This window comes from Caretta caretta, chromosome 8 (genome assembly GCF_965140235.1).
Source record: "Caretta caretta isolate rCarCar2 chromosome 8, rCarCar1.hap1, whole genome shotgun sequence".
NCBI lineage: Eukaryota > Metazoa > Chordata > Testudines > Cheloniidae > Caretta > Caretta caretta.
This window is the reverse complement of record NC_134213.1, coordinates 92122162-92141323: the sequence shown is the minus strand read 5'-3', so window position 1 is coordinate 92141323 and position 19162 is coordinate 92122162. Positions and strand designations below refer to the sequence as shown.

Sequence of the window (19162 nt, the reverse complement as noted above, 5' to 3'; positions counted from 1 at the left end):
TTTAGTGAAGGTCCTGGAGTGTGGCTTAGCAACTATGCTTTCAAACAGTAATGTGCTAACCCACACTCCAGGACTTTCACCGTGCTACACTGTTTGTAAGGGTGTCCACATGGGACTTTGTTGTGCTGCAAGCTGATGTGCTGTAGCTTCCCACCTTGGGTTGCCCTGCAATAACTCGCCACATCTATGATCCCTTTCTATCTTTGTCATAATCGTACTAGTTCCTCCACTGTCCATTGAGTCTGTCACAAAGTCTAGATTTCTAAAGTAAAAACAAGCAGGAAAATATTTTCAAAGAAAATCTCCACAAAACTTTCAGACCTACTACTGTAGAAATCAGAAAGAGGAAAAAAGGGCACCAACCTATTTTTCCCTTTGTACATCACCTTTAAAGTAAAACTATAAGAGAGAACTAAAATTTGACTTTTGTTTAAAAAAGAAATTGGGTGAAGCAGAAGCAAGCGTACCGGTGAAATGTTTGAGGGGGGGGGGGAAAAAAGATATGAGGGCTATGGCCTACTTTCCATGTGCTGATTTGAACTACACATTGTGGGCACCACCTAGTGGAGACAGGGAGGATTCTTCATCTTGCATTCTTTATTATCTTTATCCCTACTACTGTACGACAGGGTGCTTCCTGCTCAAAGGCAATCCTCCGCCTCCCAGACCAGAGTCACCTTGACTTGAGAGGGTGAGCATGCACCTGAGCTGTTTCTCAGTCCCTTTGCAATGAGAATGTAAATATCGGTTAAAAAAGTTAACTGGTTAAATGTTTAAAATTGTATCATTTAATCGGTTAACCGTTAACCAAGGTTGCTCTGGCTGGCCTGGCGCAGTCCCTCTGGCCAATGGTTAAGGTTGGTTAACCGATAAGCCTAATGCTTAGGTTAACCTTTTACATCCCTCTTTGCAACCCTTATATTCACGGTTGGAGTTTTATCCTGAGTCTCTCATGTATTGTTTTTTGAAAGCCCAGCCCGGGGAGGCCAGTGGTGACAATAGGGCTCTCAGCTTCCAGGTGTCCAAGCTCAATCGGTTTCTCGCAGCTGGCTGCAGGGAAAATCTTGAGCGCAGGGCCGAGCAGAAGGTGAACCCGCCATGGGCTACCCAACGAGCTCCTCGTGCTGGCTGAGCCCAGGGCAGGTTCTTGGGGGTCGGGGGGGGGGGGGTTTGCAATTTTTTGACCAGACTCACTCAGAGATGCTGCTTGGTTTATGCCACTTCTTTCCAACGCTCGCTCTCCCCCAGCCCTGGGGCTGCCAGGTAGGGTGACCAGACAGGAAGTGTGAAAAATCAGGACGGGGGTGGGGGGTAATAGGCACCTATATAAGACAAAGCCCCAAATATCGGGACTGTGCCTATAAAATCGGGACATCTGGTCACCCTACCGCCAGGCCGCATCGCCCACAGCTCGGGCTGGCCTCGGTGCTCGGACTGTTACAGCGCCCCGGACCACGCGGGAACTGCTGCCCACAGGGCACGGGCACAGCCGCCTGGGCCTGCGCCGGCTTTGCCCCGTCCGTCCCCCGCACGCCACCCGCGCTCCGCCCTACGCCTCCCTCTCTGCGTCCCCCCACCTCTCACGCCTCGCTCCAGTCCGAGAGCCGTTAAATTACCCGGGACCATTTGAACAGCCTCATAGGAATAATCCGCTCGCGCAAAACGCTGATTGGGTGATCTTCTCGCGCGGTTATTGGCGGAGGCGGCAGAGGGTGGGTAGGGTTGAGTCTGCGTGTCAGGACCTACTCACTTTCCTTGGAAAGGGAGGGGGGAGCAGACATCCATGTACGATGGTTTAACCCGTCCCATCCCCTTCCCAGGCTCGAGCCCTCTGGCCAGGCCTCTACCGCCGCACGCGCGCGCCCCGCCAGGACCCCGCGGGCTGGCAAATATATTGCCTGAGTCCAGGAGACAGACAGTTGTGGTGGGGTTCCTAGGGCGCCCCATAATGCGGCCCAGCGCGCCTACTAGATTTTTGTGAGGAGCCGACGCTCTGTTAGCCGATGCTACCCTTTCAGTCCCGAGGGTCCTGGAGGGATTTCTCTGCTGGCGTTCGCTCTGGAAGGCCGCACACGCCCTGGCGCGAGGGGGCAGGTGTCGGGTCCTGGGGCTAGGGAAAACCCGCCAACTTTCCCGTTGTGGGGAGCGCGGGACTGGGGCGCCCTGTAGTCGCCATAGCAACCAGGGAGGGTGATTCTGGGAGAGCATGCCCCCTCCCGGCGGCACCGGGGCCAAGCGAAGATGTAGCGGGTGAGGAGACGCGGCGCCGGCAGGGACCCTCCCCCCGGGAGTCAGGGGACTCACCCCGTCCCTTGCGGGTCAGGAGCGGGGGAGGGGGAGAGGGCGCCTCCACTCACCTTGGGGCCGGTGGAGTTTGGGGGTTTTCCCGCCCGCCTCAAGATGTGCCTGGGGAGCCTGTAATTCCTCCCCGGGGTCACTCTCCTCGGGGGGAGGGGGCATGGCTGGAATAAAGGGCTTAGTCTGCTTTAGTCTCGCTCGCTGGGTGCGCCAGGGGCCCCGTGGCGCGGGGCAGCGGCCGCTTTCCCGCGTCGGGGCCGAACCCCGCTGCAGGCTCGGGTTCTTAGTGCTCGCAGAAGGTGCTGTCGCTGGGCGGGCTTCCCCGCCACTGAACCCCCAACAACAGCCCTGCTCTCGAGAGTGGGTCAGGCAGGCTCCAGCCCATTCGTCCCTTGGCCTCCCTGCTGGAAATGCCGCACGGGCACCAGGCGGTGTAGACCGTGTCTGCTGTGAGGTGGGCCTGGTCTTCTACACGACACTGAAACGTCAGCGTAGCCCCTTCCAGGCAGGCCCCTGGACACAGCCAGGAGAGACGACCTGGCTTTGGTCATTTCCAACCCCTGCCTAGATTCGGAGTGCTGCAGGTGGAACGGCTCTTGCCCAGTCCTCTGAGCCACGCGGGCCACTAGAAAGTACAGTCATGAACTTTTACTGCATGCATGGCCGCTTCCCATAATAAAAGTAAATGTAACATTATGTATTTGACAGGTGTTACTACCGACTGCAGCTTTCTGTCTAGGGTGATCTTATTCCCCGTCCCCATTATTATTTGTGAGTGAGGAAAAAATGCCAGGTGTATTACCAACTGACGCTACTGGGCTTTTGCGAGGTAGCCCGTCAAAGAAGAACAGGCTTTCCCTGAAGCTTTTCCAAAAAAAAGAAACTAAAAGAGCACTGGATTTTACAGATTCACAAGAAAATGAACAAAAGAGTCCAGAATACAGAGGCTCAGAAATGTATGTAAGAGAAGATTTTCTGATTATAACCTAGGTCAATGCTAAACGTTCTAATAAGTATTTTTATTTTATATCAGAAATAGTTTGTTTAATAATGGACAAGTGGGAGTAAAAACCATCTTAATAAATGGATGTCTTATCAACCTGGCTCTTGAAAACTAAACTGTTATGCTTACTGTACTGCTCCAATAGAGAGTAAATGTCACAAAGCATATTATAATGGAATGCTTGAGTCGGTTTCATCTAACTGAACTGATTTTGGTACTTGAAACCTAATTTAAGAAAATGAGAGGTGACTGAGTTTACACTTATTATGGATGTTAACCTTGCCTGTAGAATGTCTTTTTAACTTGTGGAGAATGTGATCAATATACTAAGCTAACAAAGGATACTTATGCAGATTTACGTACCAAATTATTTTAAACAAATTGATATTCTGGCTTTAAAGAATTTGCAAACAACAAACCTGTTTTTCAAAATGAGATTTAAGTGAGCCTGGGCAAGGTTCTGGATTTTAAAGTCCTATTTCCAGTACTTGTACAAGCATTGGCAGTTCCAGTACTAGCTTTCTTCCATTGCATTTCACCAGTGTCCTCAGTTCCAGAATGAGGCTTCCAACTCACTTCATACCAGCTAATGAAGAGGGTTAGATGGGAAAAGGAAAATTACAACTGCACTGATGACCATTTAATGCGGTTGTTCTGTTACACCAGTGGAATGTGTTATCAGTCTAATGCTTCTATATTAGCTTTTGCTTGCTTCCTTGCATAATGGGGACTGAGTCTTGCCCTTGGGTTTGTGTGCAGGAATTGCTGTGACTATAAGCTTTTGGTGATGGGATGGGGAAGGGTTAGAATGGAAAGTATACACTGTGGCATTTTTCACTTAGTGCTGCAGTAGCTAAGTCTATGAAAACTCAACCGTTATAGAAGAACTTGTAGGATTTTTTCCATATTTGTTTGAAGGACTTCAGAAAAAACTGCCTGACCAGGTGTAGCACATACGTAGGTGTCCTACCAAATTCACGGTCCATTTTGTTCAATTTCACAGTCAGAGGATTTTAAAAATAATTTTCATGATTTCAGTTATTTAAATCTGAAATTTCATGGTATTGTAACTGTAGGGGTCCTGACCCAAAAGGGGGCTGTGGTGGGCAGGGTTTGCAAGGTTACTGTAGGGGTTCATGGTACTATTACCCTTACTCCTGCACTGCTGCTGGTGGTGGTAGTGCCTTCAGAGCCTGGCAGGCGGAGAGCAGCAGCTGCTGGCTGGGAGCCCAGCTCTGAAGGCAGTGCTGCCAGCAGCAGCGTGGAAGTAAGAATGACATGGTATGGTATTGCCACCCTACTTCTATGCTGTTGCTGGTAGGGTGCTGCCTTCAGAGCTGGGCGCCCTGCCACCCTGCTCTGAAGAAAGCGCAGAAGTAACGGTGGCAATTCTGTGACCCCCGCCACAATAATCTTGCAACCCCCCCACCTTCCCCAACGTGCTTTAGGTCAGGACCTCCAATTTGAGAAACGCTGGTGTACCATGTGAAATCTGTATAGTATAGGGTAAAAGTACACAAAACATCAGATTTCATGGGGGAAACCAGATTTCACGGCCCATGATGCGTTTTTCATGGCTGTAAATTTGGTAGGGCCCTACACGTGGGTATTGTACTATTCCTGGAATATCTGTGTGCTTATTGCAAATCTTTTTGCATAAATTCCTAGAAAATACTGTTTCTGTTGAGTGGTTCCATCTTTGCGCATACAGCATAGCACGAGTTTCAAAAACTGGTAGTTTTGGTACCATCTATGATCTGTTGACAGTATACAAAGATTAATTTTATATAGTAGTGTAAGGGCCAGATTTTTAAAGGTATTTAGGCACCCAACTCCCTTTAAAAATCCAGCCCTAAGTGTTAAAATATGTTTTGTAAGAAGTTAATAATGTGAAGGACAAACACTTCAAAAGGTCAAGGAGATGTATATGCATGTGTTCTAAGATATTTTAAAAAAAAAAAAGCCTTGCTTTCTATTACATACTCTCTTCTCTGTTTAATAGTGATCAGGTTGTTCCTGCAGCACAGCCTCCTTCACCCATTAGTTGTGAGAAAAAAGACAATATGCTGCCTTTTGTGGGCTTGAACAATCTTGGCAATACTTGTTACCTTAACAGCATACTTCAGGTAAATTCATATTTTGGGGATTGGAAAAGATATTAGTGTTGTTGTTGTTAAACATTTTATACAAGCATTTTAGACTCCTAGTTTGACGAAGTATTGGGTAAAAATGGGACTGAAGGGAGATACCACACACTCAAGGCAGCCAATGGTGCACATGTATCTATATCTGATACTCCTGCTCACGTGCAGGAGTAATTGTTTTATAAAGAAATTACTGCGTTGCCCTAAAGGTTTGCTTCCAGGATTGGGCATGAGTTGACCAGACTTGTTCTCTGACCACACCACTTTCCTCGTTTTGCGTCATTGTGCCAAGTTGGGTGCACGAGTGGAGGCAGAACTTGGTGGTGTAAATCGCTTTGTATTCTGCAGAGGGATGCAGATTGCCCTTTAATTTAATAAAGCAAAGTTCCATCCAACACTAATAGTTGGAATATTCTAAGGGATGCTATCAAGTAGTTGAAACTCTCAATTTTATTATTTGTTTTCCAATTTATGAAATTTAAAAAAATAACTAATTTGAATCTCTTAAAACTGAAGCACTCCCCTGCAATGTTGGAAACTCTATCTTTGTACTAGTGCAGGAAACTAGAAAGACAAACCGATGACTAGTCACTTCTCTACACAAGTTTAAAAAGTGTAGTAAAGTGAAAAAATAAACAGTATAAGTGATGAAAATGAAACAACTGTTTAGTTTACTTTTCAGTCATTCATGTTAACTGACTTATCTTCTATCCCTTTAACCACTTGGGTGGAATTTTCAAGTGCCTAAGGGAGTCAGTTGCCCAATTCTTATTAAATTTTGAAGCTTTAAAATCACTGGGAGTTGGACATCTGACTCCCTTTGGCATTTTAAGTATTATTAGTGAGACTTTTTCAAATTTCCACCTTAGTTTTAGTTAGTGGAGATAACTATATAAATAGTCGGGGAATTCAAAAGTAAGCTTTTCACTACAGCTATGCATTCCTGAATATCAGCAATATTTACTCTCACTGTACTGTAAAATGAGTGTTGAGTAGCAGGGAGAAGTTTAACTTTTGAAGGATGGTCTCATGGTTAAATTGTTGGGCTGAAATTTGGTAGACAAGGTTCCCTGATCTGCAACAGACTTCCAGTGGATGTTGGATTAAGCACCTAATCTTTCTTCCTCAATTCCTTACCTGTAAAGTGGAGATAGGAAAGAATTATCTCACAAGGACTTTGGGAGGATAAATTCATTAATGTTTGAGGTATTACGGTGTTTATGACCTCCATTTCCTCAAATGCCACAGTGATTAGAACCACATAAGTACCTAGGTAGAACTTCTTTACCTTTGTGCTTAAGTTTTTAACACATTTTTATATATACATAAAATATTGTTTTTAAATTGTACTCTACCTATATTTGCAAAGTCTGGACCTTCAAGGTTTCTGCATCCTTGCGTGCTGTGTAACAACCTAGGAGATGCAGAAGCAGATCTTGGCCTATGTGCATGGACTTTAATATTCGCTTTAACTTTAGTTTCATGTACAACTTTTGCTAACTTTACAGGTTTTTTTTCTTTTTTTTTTTTCTTGTTTTATACTGCTAGGTGTTATATTTTTGCCCTGGCTTTAAAACTGGAGTGAAACACTTATTTAACATTATTTCAAAGAAGAGAGAAATGTTAAAGGATGAAGGAGAACAAAAGTCAGACAAGGTAAATTTTATATGTATCATTTGATCTTTCTTTAGCTGTAATTATGCAAGTAAAAGCAGCATAAATTAAAGTGTCATATCTTGGTATATGTAGGGGCACACAGTAAAGAGCTTTCTTTAACTTCCTGTTGAAGAAAATTTACCTTTATTATAGTGGAATAATTTTTGACTCATTTACAACTTATAACAGTGCTCTTCAAAGTTATTTCTGGAAGGTTTATAAGTAAGACTGCAAGTCTTTCACGGAGGTCACGGAAGTCAGATTCCGTGACTTTCTGGGACCTCCGTGACTTCCGCAGCTGCAGCGGCTAACCTCAGAGTGGCAGCAGGACCCAGGCCGACCCCCGCCCTAGAGTTATTTTGGGGCTAGAATATCCGGTGGAATCTGTTCGTTTTTCATATTCACTTTCTACAGGCAAAGAAGCAATATATTTAATGTTTCAAGAAGCACCTGCTTCCATCCCTTTAACTGATAGAAATGCTGTCAATGACTGACAGAAAAGGGATGAAGGAGGCAGGGTTAAAAACCTTCAACTGTTGTATTCAGAGGCAAAAGCTCAACTATTGTCTTTTCTTTTATGATTACAGGGAAGTTGTAAAGAAGATCCTTTGGCAAGTTATGAACTAATCTTCAGTTTGCATTCCTTGATTCTTTCAGTGGAACAGCTTCAGGCCAGCTTTCTATTAAATCCAGAAAAATATACAGATGAACTTGCTACTCAGCCAAGAAGGCTACTAAACACACTTAGGTATAAATAATCTTAAATGAAATGTCGGAATTTTCACTGAAATTTGAGCTGATTATAATTTGTGTATTACAATTTTAAGAAAAAGTTGGGGGTTGATGTTCTTAAATTTGATACACCAGCGTAGGAAATGTGTTTTTTTTCCACATTCCATGCAGGGGATTGCATCAGTTCTGCTGCTCAGTAGAATTCTCTAGCAGCCACATAATGAAACTGATATAATCCCAGTCAATTTTACTGTGGGAAGGTGGCCCAAGATAAAATTTGTGCATCTACTGTTTCAGCTATCTCTTGTCGTATCAAAGTTTAGAGCTAAGATTACAGGCCTTGATCCTGTAAGGTTCTGAGTACTTTGGCCCAGATCCAGCAAAGCATTTAAATACGTTTGTCACTAGGACTACACAAATGCTTTAATTTAAGTATGTGCTTAAGTGCTTTGCTGGATCAGGGCTAGAGTGCTCAGCACCTTGCAGGATTCAGTCTGTGAAATGGCCATTTGCCCCTAGCCTCCTTTCCATGGCTACCTGTGGTACATGGACCTTCTCTTCAGGCCTGGACTTTTTATCCAAACATCCCTAATTTTGAATCTCAAATCATATTATAGTTAGCTACTTAGTAAATAGTCTGCAGTGGTGAATGTCTATTTTTTTATTCTTAATCCAGTGCCGAAGTAGTTCTTAAAACTGCTCTGCTTTTTGTCAATTGTAGCACTTAATGGGGATGGGCATTATTAAATAATTGAGGTAAACTGATGTTGTTTATTGATAATACACCTGGACATTGATCTTGTGGTATTGTTCTATCACAGAAAGGCAGTGTCTAGAAAATAGAGAGGGGACACAAGGAGTTAGGACATGTGGGTTCTATGCCAGACTGCCTCCAAATTATGACATTGGTCAAGTCAATTCACTTCTTTGGCCTCAGCTTTCTCATCTGTAAAATGTCCAGAAACATTTATTGCACATGAATATTGTGAGGTTGTGTCTGTATTTATATATAGTCTTTCAGTTGAGAACATAAGTGTTTTACAAACTAATACATCTGTATCAATCCTTTAGTATTAGTTTCTTAACGTCTATTGGAAAAGGTAGTCTTATGTTCCAATATTTTCATCCTTTTGCGATTAACACAGAAGTGCTACACAATTTTGTATTAGTTCCTGAAACGATCAGATCCTTCCTCTTTGACTCTTCTTGTGTTTCCACCCCAGTCTGTGGACTCTCTCACTGCCAGATGTAAATTAAAAATATAAAATCTGTGTAGGAGTTCCATTGTAACACAATAACTGATCAAGTGGTAGTCTCCAGATGTATCATTTCAAAACTATATAACACTTCCCTTTTTCTTTATAGAGAACTTAACCCTATGTATGAAGGATATCTGCAACATGATGCCCAGGAAGTATTGCAGTGTATTCTTGGTAACATCCAGGAAACGTGTCAGATATTGAAGAAGGAAGAATTGAAAAATATGCCAGTGGAAGAGCCTGTAGCTCACTTGGAGAAGTCTAATCAAAATACTGAAAGCAATGGCATTAACAGCCCTGTTGAGGAAAATGACTATGCAACAAGCAGTCACACTGCAGAGGGTTCTGAAGACAAACTATCCAAAGGAATTGGGAAAAGGAAAAGTGACACTGAGAGTGGGAATGCAAAGAAAAAATCTAAAGTATCCAAGGAGCATAATGCAGTAGAGGAAAATCAGAGACAGACCAGATCAAAGAGGAAAGCAACAGCGGAGAAACTAGAACATCCTACGGAAGCCATTGATAAGTATTCTATTGAAAATGAGATTGCAAAGCCAACACAGAAGAAATCACGACTTAAATTAAATTGGTTTAAGTCTTCAGGCAAACAACCCAGCATTCTGTCTAAATTCTGTAGTGTCGGAAAGCTAGCAAACAACTTGGGATCCAAAGAGCAGATGAAAGAAACTGATGCCTGGGAGATTGAAAAGGCATCTGTAAAGTGTGAAAATGGTAATATAAAAGAATACTGTGAACTTGCATCCCCTGTGGAAAGTGCTGGTGAAAAAGGAACTGAAAAACCACTACAAGAAGGTTAGTAAAAGTGTGGGCTTAATGTAAACACAGTAGGACTAAGAAACCACTACATCGGGGAAGTTGGTGCTCAAATACCATAGTGAGGATTTGAAATCTATTTTTCCTTAAATGGAAAATTTCTACACCCAATGTAATCCTAGATTTTTTTTTATATATATATATATATATATATATATAAAAATACCTGACATACAGATGTATCTAAGACATAGAATAATAATTAGAAATTAAAGCATGAACAGAAAATAAGGCTCATTGTAGTAATGCAATGTAAAAACCTTAGAAGAATGCCAAGTTTATACTTGTATTACCTCTTGCTAATTTATAATGTAGAATGTGGGTTGTGAACTTGAAAAGTCCACAAGTGTTTGTTCCGCACAAGAGAATTATTTATCATTAAGGTTAATGCCAACATATACACAATCCATGAATGATACAAAACAAATTACCCAAGATGAGACATTTTCAATAAAGGATAAATCTAGAATCTAATCTTAAAATAAAATTTGAGTATTTCAAGATCAAGATTTTTTTTTCATATGCTTTATTCAATATACAGTCGTCATGTGCTGGTTTTTATGGTCTGTTAAATATTATAATACAAATGAAGGAATGTGAATATCTAAAACTGAGACCAAGTCTGTTGTACTTAATGCCAGTTCAGGAAGAATAGTACCAATAACTGTCCTTAATGTACTACTCTGAATAAGAACTTTATTGTTAATATAAACATAATCTATTTAACTTTTTCTAGGTTCAGAGTTAGCTGTGTTTGAATTAGTGGAGAAACTGTTCCAGGGTCAGTTGGTATTGAGAACACGATGTTTGGAGTGTGAATGTTTTACTGAAAGAAGAGAAGACTTTCAGGACATCAGTGTCCCAGTACAAGAAGATGAACTTTCTAAAGCAGAAGAGAGTTCTGAAAGTAAGTAACAGTAAAGGGTCACAATATACATATCTGATTCATACATTTATAGTTTTGGGGTGCCCTTGATGTTTATAATGTTACTAGAAAATGCTTTTGGTCCTGGCCACGTCAATATCTTATGATTTTCTTTAGAATTGGAAACCATAGCCTTGATAACATGGATGGATCCAAAAAGCATTTAAAAAGTTATTTTAAATTCACTCTCCTGATATGACACAGGTGCTTGCAATCCTTTTATTCATTTGAATGGACACTATCAACTTGAAAGAGCATTTCTATCTGGATTTTTTTTTTTTTGCCTAATGTATTTATAACTAACCCCTCCGAGTAAAATGTTAGGGAAATATTTTTTTCCAGCTTGTTTTGTGCATCTAACAACTTGGTGTATATAGTCAATTTTAGTTCCTTTCTCACAATTGATCAGTTTGATAATGATGATCGTGGGCCTACCCTTTCTCCCTTGTTGTAAAAAATCCTTTTAAGGAGCAAGGAAGTAGAAAACCCCATATCTAACCCTTTGAGAAAAAACAGGATATATACTGCATGAAGCATGCTCAAACTTTTTTTAAGTTTCAGTTTGAAAATGTAAATTGTCATTGTTCCTTTAGAGTGTCACCAAGATACTATGCATTTTATATTTTTGTGTATTTTCTCTCTCAAATTATATTGGTGTTTCTTGTATGGTGTCCCTAAGGCTACTTCACAAGTATCGATGATTCATATTTGTTTTATGTGAATTTTCCAAAACTGATGCACGTATATATTAACACACTAAAATTTATTTCAAAGTTGTAAAAACTGATTTTAAAAACTTCTAAATTCAGGGTAGTAAAGAAAAGGTTGTTTTAACTCCCAGTGATGTAATTTGGGGGAGATTTTACTATTCCTGACTTCCTATTACATTAGGTGGGGAAAGATGAAAATATTAATGTTGAATTAAAATAGACTAAACCTAATTCCAATTAAGTTTTCTTTTTTAAAGATTTAAAAGTTACTATCCCTGCAGATGTTGGCAGTGAAGCTTTTTTTTATATATATATATATATATATATATTTAAATCTGGTTTAAAGCTGTGAGTGCAAGCCAGACATGACAGGGAAGAGAACTTGCTAGTTATTTTGGAAACCTACCTACCTTTTAAAAATGGGCCAAATTCTGCTCTTAGATACGTGTGCACAATTCCTAGGGAAGTCAGTGGGAGTTGTGCACTTGTCTTATCTCAGCCTTTGAAGACCCTTTGTTTAAATCTGAAATACAGCAGCACACCAACTGTTTTTCAATCTGAGTTAATCTACATCCTGGGTAGTTTTCAGAGGAACAGCCGTGTTAGTCTGTATTCGCAAAAAGAAAAGGAGTACTTGTGGCACCTTAGAGACTAACCAATTTATTTGAGCATGAGCTTTCGTGAGCTACAGCTCACTTCATCAGATGTTTACCGTGGAAACTGCCACGGTAAACATCTGATGAAGTGAGCTGTAGCTCACGAAAGCTCATGCTCAAATAAATTGGTTAGTCTCTAAGGTGCCACAAGTACTCCTTTTCTTTTTGCATCCTGGGTAGTATCTCTCATTTTTGCACTTCCTGAAATTCAGTGAGCAGAGATGATTTGCTTATCTTGGTTTTCAGTCTATTTGGTGCATTTTTAATATTCTTAACTTTAATACTAGTTCTTGCAAGTGTCTTAACTTTTATAGCTCTGTTTTAAAATTCTTGTGGTATATATTGGAAATGTAAATAACTATCTGTAATAATTCTCTTTTGTAGTTTCTCCAGAGCCAAAAACAGAAATGAAGACCCTAAAATGGGCAATTTCACAGTTTGCATCAGTAGAGAGGATTGTGGGAGAGGATAAATATTTCTGTGAAAACTGCCGTCATTACACAGAAGCAGAACGCAGTCTTTTATTTGATAAAATGCCTGAAGTTATAACCGTTCACTTGAAGTGCTTTGCTGCTAATGGTTTAGAGTGAGTATTGCAGATAAACTATATTAAGAAACAGTGCTGCTGGAAGAGAAACCTTGCCAAAACAGATGCAAAAGTTTAAATAACAAAACTTGTTTGTAGCCTGAATTTAACTTTGAAAAATCCCTTGTGAAAACAGGAATACAAGTAGTTTATTATTTAGCTGTTTAGCACAGGCTCTTCATATTTTAGCAAGCCACAAAACAATTTTCTCAGTGTTTAGATTACCAAGTTTTGTAATACCCTTGTGAAAGCTGGCGAAAATATTCTCAATGTCTCATGCCAACATTATTGTTTTTCTTGTGTTCCTAATGGAGCTTGAAATTTTTTGGGGGGGGGGGGGGGGGAGTAAAACTTGTTTACTTGCTAATATCAACTATGGGGATAGGGATAGGTTAACTATTTCAGGATAGGTAGTTAAAGCTACAGAGCATAAAACTGGATTTGGCAACTGTAGATGGTAGAGATTTTGTCACAGAGGGAGTAGAAGACATTTTAGAAAGAAAATATTGGAGATTAGCCTCCCAAGTTCAAAACATATTTTTAAGGTATACCAAATTTGGACCATAGTAATTTGACTATGTCTTTGACTTTTAAAAAACTCAACTAAATTAATTCAGTTACTATAAGTCCCATTTATGTCCATACCTGTAGCTGAGCATTGGCAATATGCTCTTATACTATGTAAATCTTTATTTTGCTGAAAAGGTTACCGTGCCTAATTTCAATATCTACTTTTTCTTCCAAATTTATGAATGTGAATAAAAATATTCTAGCAAATAGAAATGAATATGAATAGTACAATAACAGTACACATCTGAGAATTGGCTACAGCAACATACTTAATACAATTGTTTTGGGAGTAAATTGGAAAAGCGCTTGAGCAAGTCACAATAGCACTATTCAGATCTCTGTAGAGAAATAACCTTACGGTGACAGAAGGCCACATCTGAATACATTTTCATTATATTGTGAAATGTATTAAGGTTATTTGTTGTAATCATCATCCAACCACTAAATTGGAAATTTAATGATATAGCATTACTGAGCTCACTTACAGTTTTTCATATGTTGAAACAACATATGCAGATTTGATCTGGCTTTCCAGCCCTCCCAGTATTATAAATTACAAGTGATTACTTTCCTGCCACCTGCATCATTTCCTCAGGAAGCAGTAAACGGACAAACTGCTTATTGTCTCAATATTCCACCACTTTACTTCAGTCCTAGAACATGTTCCTGCCACTCAATACTGCACAGAATCAGAATTCAAGATATTAAATGAAATTACCCAATGTTACAACTTCACTTACTGATTTAGGATGTTTTAGAGGTTGAAGCATGAGGCCTGGGAATCAGGAGATATATTCTGTTCCAAAAATCTGTTAGAAGCTTCCTGTGTGACCTTGAACAAGTCACTTAATTTCTTAGGGTTTTAGTCCCGATCTATAAAATGGGGATAATACTTTCATTCAAGATGTATTTTGAAACTTAATTAAATGTTTATAAAGTGCTTGGGGAATCTGCAGGTGGAAAGTGCTAGGAGTAGCACAAAACATGAATTGACAAATGAGTGGTGATAGGATACACTGTAAACAGTTACTGATGGCAACTTTATGTACATATATTTATAGCCAATATAAATGTCTGTTTGTAAAATAACCACATTTTCAAAGGGTTATGTTACAAAATTTTGTCTGGTAATCTTCTGAGCTCCTAAATAATGAATTTCTCTCAAGTGCCCATGAGTGCTGTAGGAATCTTTAGCTTTCTGGAGCTGTAGAAATGAAAATCCAATCACAAAATAAAAAAGCCTAATTGATGGAATTAGAGCAGAATTCTAATGAAGGTACCTCAGTCTTCTGCTTTATTGCCTCCTCTTCAGTAGTCCATTCGAGTTGTAAAATGTTTACCTTGCATTCTTGTACGTATTCCTTGATATGCAAACTAATTTTAGGCATGTCTTTGTTTTAATTAATATTCTGAGTCAGACGGAAGAGCCCATACGTTTCTGATCCTTCTGCAAGCAATTCAGAAATAAAACTATAGGGGGTTTTTGTCACAGGGACCCTCAATATTTTTGATCCTCAGTTTGTTTATAAGCTTAAACAACACTTTGTCTTCCTTGAGGATTTAGTTAGCAATTTCCAGGTGACATAGACATTTTCCAAATGTCGTATCTTTTTTTCTTCTGTCCTGGTGATCTTCAGATCCTCACTCAAAAATATTCACCCTTCCATCCAGGCAAGTGATGCTATTTTGAACTGAATCCAGTCTCCTCATTTTCCCTTTGAACGATCTTGAATGCTTTCTGCAAAGGTATCGTCAGCCAAAGTGCAAGGAAGTAAGATCAGAGATCAAACTTAATACTGGAGTCAGGGATGCAGCTGAAACTGTCTGGAAAGTTTATTCTAAGGTTCCACTTTTTGGTTTCAGCATTTTAACGTGGAATAGCAATACAATATCGAAATCACTAGGCTTGGAAGAACAAAAGACACCTGCAAAACAAACAAGAACTGCCAAAGACAGTGAGCCAAAACACTGTCTTAGGTCACACCCATTGGGAGCCTTTCTAGTTTATACATGAGAAAGTCAGCTCCTTTCTAATCTGGCTGGAAGAAAAAAATAGGACAAGAGTGAAAGCTGAGCAATTGAGAGAAGAAGGGATTTTTAATCGCTGTTTAAAATTTTGGATTTTTAGTTAACATCTAGTTAGTGCCAATAATTAACATTTTAGAGAGAGGAAATCTTGGTTAAAGATTCAGTTTCACCCTTCTAGTTAAGTTGTGTGTTAATACACATCCTTTGAGTCCCCCAATAATTTTTTTAGTGATACTGGGGAAGACCAGAATTGACATTCCTATTATTTATAAGTTATAAAACAAGCAGAAAAGTTTTCTGTTGTTAAGTGTCTATACATTGGAGTAGCAGAAAAAGGCTAGAAACTTCCCCCCCATCATTTGTAGGTCACACAAAGAAAAATGTGAAATGACGCAGTAATCTAACTTTACCATTTTTCTTTCAAAGGTTTGATTGTTATGGTGGACTGTCAAAGATAAATACTCCCTTATTGACACCTCTTAAATTGTCACTAGAAGAATGGAGCACAAAGTCTACTAATGATACCTATGGATTATTTGCAGTAGTAATGCACAGTGGCATTACAATTAGCAGTGGACACTACACTGCCTCTGTCAAAATTACAGATCTTAATAGTTTAGAATTAGACAAGGGCAATTTCATCACTGACCAGATGTATGAAGTGATTAAGCCAGAACCACTGAATGAGGAGGAAGCAAGAGCTGTTGCTGAAGATTATGATGATGGTGAAGTCTCTTTTAGAGTCAATGGAAATGCACAGTCAAGTAAAACTTTGAGCAAAAAGAATATGGAAGCTGTTGGACTTCTCGGAGGACAAAAAAGTAAGTCTGACTGTGACTTGTACAACAACAAAGCAACTAACCCTGATAAGGTTGTTAATACACTAACTGAAAATAAAAATTTTGAGTCTACCAGTACTAATGGGATCTTGGAGTTTGATAAAAGTACTGAAAATGGTGATCAAAATGGTATAGCTTTCAGTGGACTAGAAAACAAAGCTTTGTATGTGTTACAAAGCTTGAAGGAATATGAGGGAAAGTGGTTGCTTTTTGATGATTCTGAAGTGAAGGTTACAGAGGAAAAGGACTTTCTGAACTCTCTCTCCCCTACATCGTCATCTACATCAACTCCTTACCTTTTGTTTTATAAGAAAATTGTAGAGTGATACTGTATTTTGTAAATATTACAGATTTGCATACATCTGTTGATGTGCTTTTTGCATCAAGATTACCTTGATGTAACAGCTGTTTGTCTTTTGAAGCTACTGGATGATATTATTATAGATCTTACAATTCTATGTAAACAGCACAATTTGAATTAACAAACCATGTCATAGAACTTTAACTCCTACTATAACTTCTGTGCTGCGGACTAGTGATGTCACCTTCTAGGAATACAAATCTGTATAGGTTCTTAAAAGATGTCCAAAAATACAGTCGTGGCTTTTAAATAACTAGTTCTGTCACACCTGACTTGTGTATTATTAGCTTTTTTTTAAAAAAAAATAAAGTTATTTGTATTCACATTCTGGAGTAAATTTATATTAACTAGTAAAACTCATCAGAGGTTGTGTATTTTTGTAACACTGGAAGCAATATTTCATATCTAGTCTTTGGGGCATCAGTACAGGGCACAAAGTAACAGCTATAGCTTATTGATGACCTTCTCTCCCCCCCCCCCCCCCCCCAAATATCTTTGCTGTGGTGTTCAAAGTACAAAAACTAACGAGGTCTTGTTAACTCATTTAGTGGATTGGAAGGAGTGGTACCACATCTTAAAGTTTAACTTAATAGTGGATGTGATGCATACTAAGATTCTTTATATTGCAAGTATTAACTGATTCCTGTTCATAAAGATTTGAATGAGCAAACCTGCATCTGTTTTACATAGGTGTTAAGTAGACAAAGTGTAAATATGTGTGATATTGTAGGTATACCAGATGTATTTGTGGGAGAAAGAAAGCAATTCAAATTGCTGATCTGTATGCAGTGTAATAAAGTATTTTGTATTTTAAAAGCCTTCTAATTTGCATATGTGTTTGGGTGGATTAAGAATTGATCTTATTACCTTAACAGACTAATTTGTACTGAGAGCTCACTGAAATATGGGAAAACTAAAGCATTGGCTTGATAGTGTGTGTACATAGATGTATGAAATAAAAACATAAAACGATATGCATTAATTTTGTCTGAGATGAATAGATCAGATTATGTGTTTGAGAGCTTCTATAGCTCTGGCATTACTCTCTCTCCAATAGTATGGCACAAACACATCCTGCTTCTTTGATCTTTCCTCAAGGGATAAATGTTAACTAAAATTGCTTAGTTATGGCAATAACAAGATAATTACACTGGACAAAATTTAAGCAGAAATGAACAGCATTTCTGATCCATCTCTTAAGTTTTAAGGCCTACAGTAATTCATATGTTAAACTGTCAATAGTCAAAGGAGTTTACCAATAAACTTTAGGAAAAAGAAGAATAATTTGTCCCAATTAGGACTAGGGTGTTTGCCGGCAAAGGCAAAGATTATTTTGAATAGGTGCTAGAAGAAGTCACTTAAGGTAAGATTCTGCTGTTGTCTGCCGGAGTCTGCCAGAGCACCTTAGCAGTGTTCTGGATCGTTCTTATTAGGGGCAAGGCCACCATAGATGGACCCTCTGGGGCAAGGATGTCAACCATCAGGTCTGACTCTTCCATGACTTCCTCTGCCTGGAGATTCAGGTTTAGGGCCACCCTCCTAAGAAGGTCTTGGTGTCCATTGCCGGAAGCGGGGTGGTGGTGCCCACCACCGCCTAGTCTGGCGAGGAGGAGGCACGTGGGACAGGGTCTTCCTGCCCTTCTGGCTCTCTGGAGGCTGGGTCAGGTACTTCAGAGCCCCCCGGTGACTGGAGGTGGCTCCAGTACAAATGATGGTGCTGGTTCGGGCGCTGCACCTGAGTGTGACAGCCCAAAGTCTCTGTCTCGGGCGGGGTCCCATGGAGCCCTGGGGGTGTGGCAAGCCAGCAACGTTGCTGAGTCACCTGTGCCCGACTACTGGGGGGGCAGAGCCCAACAGTGCCAGGGAGCGGTACCAGGGTGATGGTGAGTGGCGCCGTAACATCATGGGCTTGCCGCGATGAAGAAGCAGGGGCGGTGCCGCCATCAGTGCCGGAGCCATAGGCAGTGCCGGGATAGATGCTGCAGCCAGTGCCAGCGTCGGAGCTGCTGACAGGGCCTGAGCTTGCGGAGCTGGAGCTCGCATGTGCGGGGCTGGGGTCTGCAGCATCATGGCAATGAGGTCCCGTGCAGCCTCCTAGGTATCCGGCGTGGAGGGGAGGTCAAGCTCTTCCTCCAAATCCTCCCAAGTTGGGGAGTCCACCAGCACTGGACTCAATGGTGCCGGGTTTTGAGGTCCAAACCGTGGGTGTCCCGCTGGAGGACGCATCCCGGTGGAATCCCCTCGTGGCTTCTTGACTGGTGAACAACCCCTGTCCGTCTTCTTTTTCTTATGCGGTACTGGGGCCTGTGAGAGGTGCCACCTGGTAGCACTGGCCTTACAAGCTAGGGAGCAGCGCCGTGCTCCTTGGAGGAGTCTTTTCTCGGTGCTGGGACATCCCTCGCCGGGGCGCTGTGCACCGATGATGCCGGTGCTGTTCCGGTGCCGACTGGGGACGGAGGGCTGACTCCATCAGGAGGAGCTTTAAACAATAGTCCCACTCTCTCTTAGTCCTGGATCTAAAGCACCTTCAAATTGGGCACTTATCCGTCTGATGGCTCTCT

The 19162-nt window shown here is 40.8% G+C and overlaps 1 protein-coding gene across 3 annotated transcripts; it reads left to right on the top strand.

Annotated features, from left to right (window-relative positions):
• Positions 1 to 2072: 2072 nt before the first annotated feature.
• USP1 (ubiquitin specific peptidase 1) lies at positions 2073 to 17575 on the top strand. 3 transcript variants are annotated; one of them, XM_048860755.2, is made up of 9 exons: positions 2073 to 2250; positions 3007 to 3254; positions 5304 to 5427; positions 6994 to 7101; positions 7689 to 7849; positions 9199 to 9905; positions 10663 to 10833; positions 12602 to 12803; positions 15828 to 17575. In XM_048860755.2, exons 2-9 carry the CDS (start codon positions 3085 to 3087, stop codon positions 16564 to 16566), a joined length of 2382 nt encoding a protein of 793 aa, XP_048716712.1. In that variant the 5' UTR covers positions 2073 to 2250; positions 3007 to 3084; the 3' UTR covers positions 16567 to 17575. The 3 variants fall into 3 exon arrangements, with proteins under 3 accessions (XP_048716712.1, XP_074987886.1, XP_048716713.1); XM_075131785.1 differs by lacking the exon at positions 2073 to 2250 and adding an exon at positions 2301 to 2318; XM_048860756.2 differs by lacking the exon at positions 2073 to 2250 and adding an exon at positions 2384 to 2752.
• The last annotated feature ends 1587 nt before the right edge of the window (positions 17576 to 19162 follow it).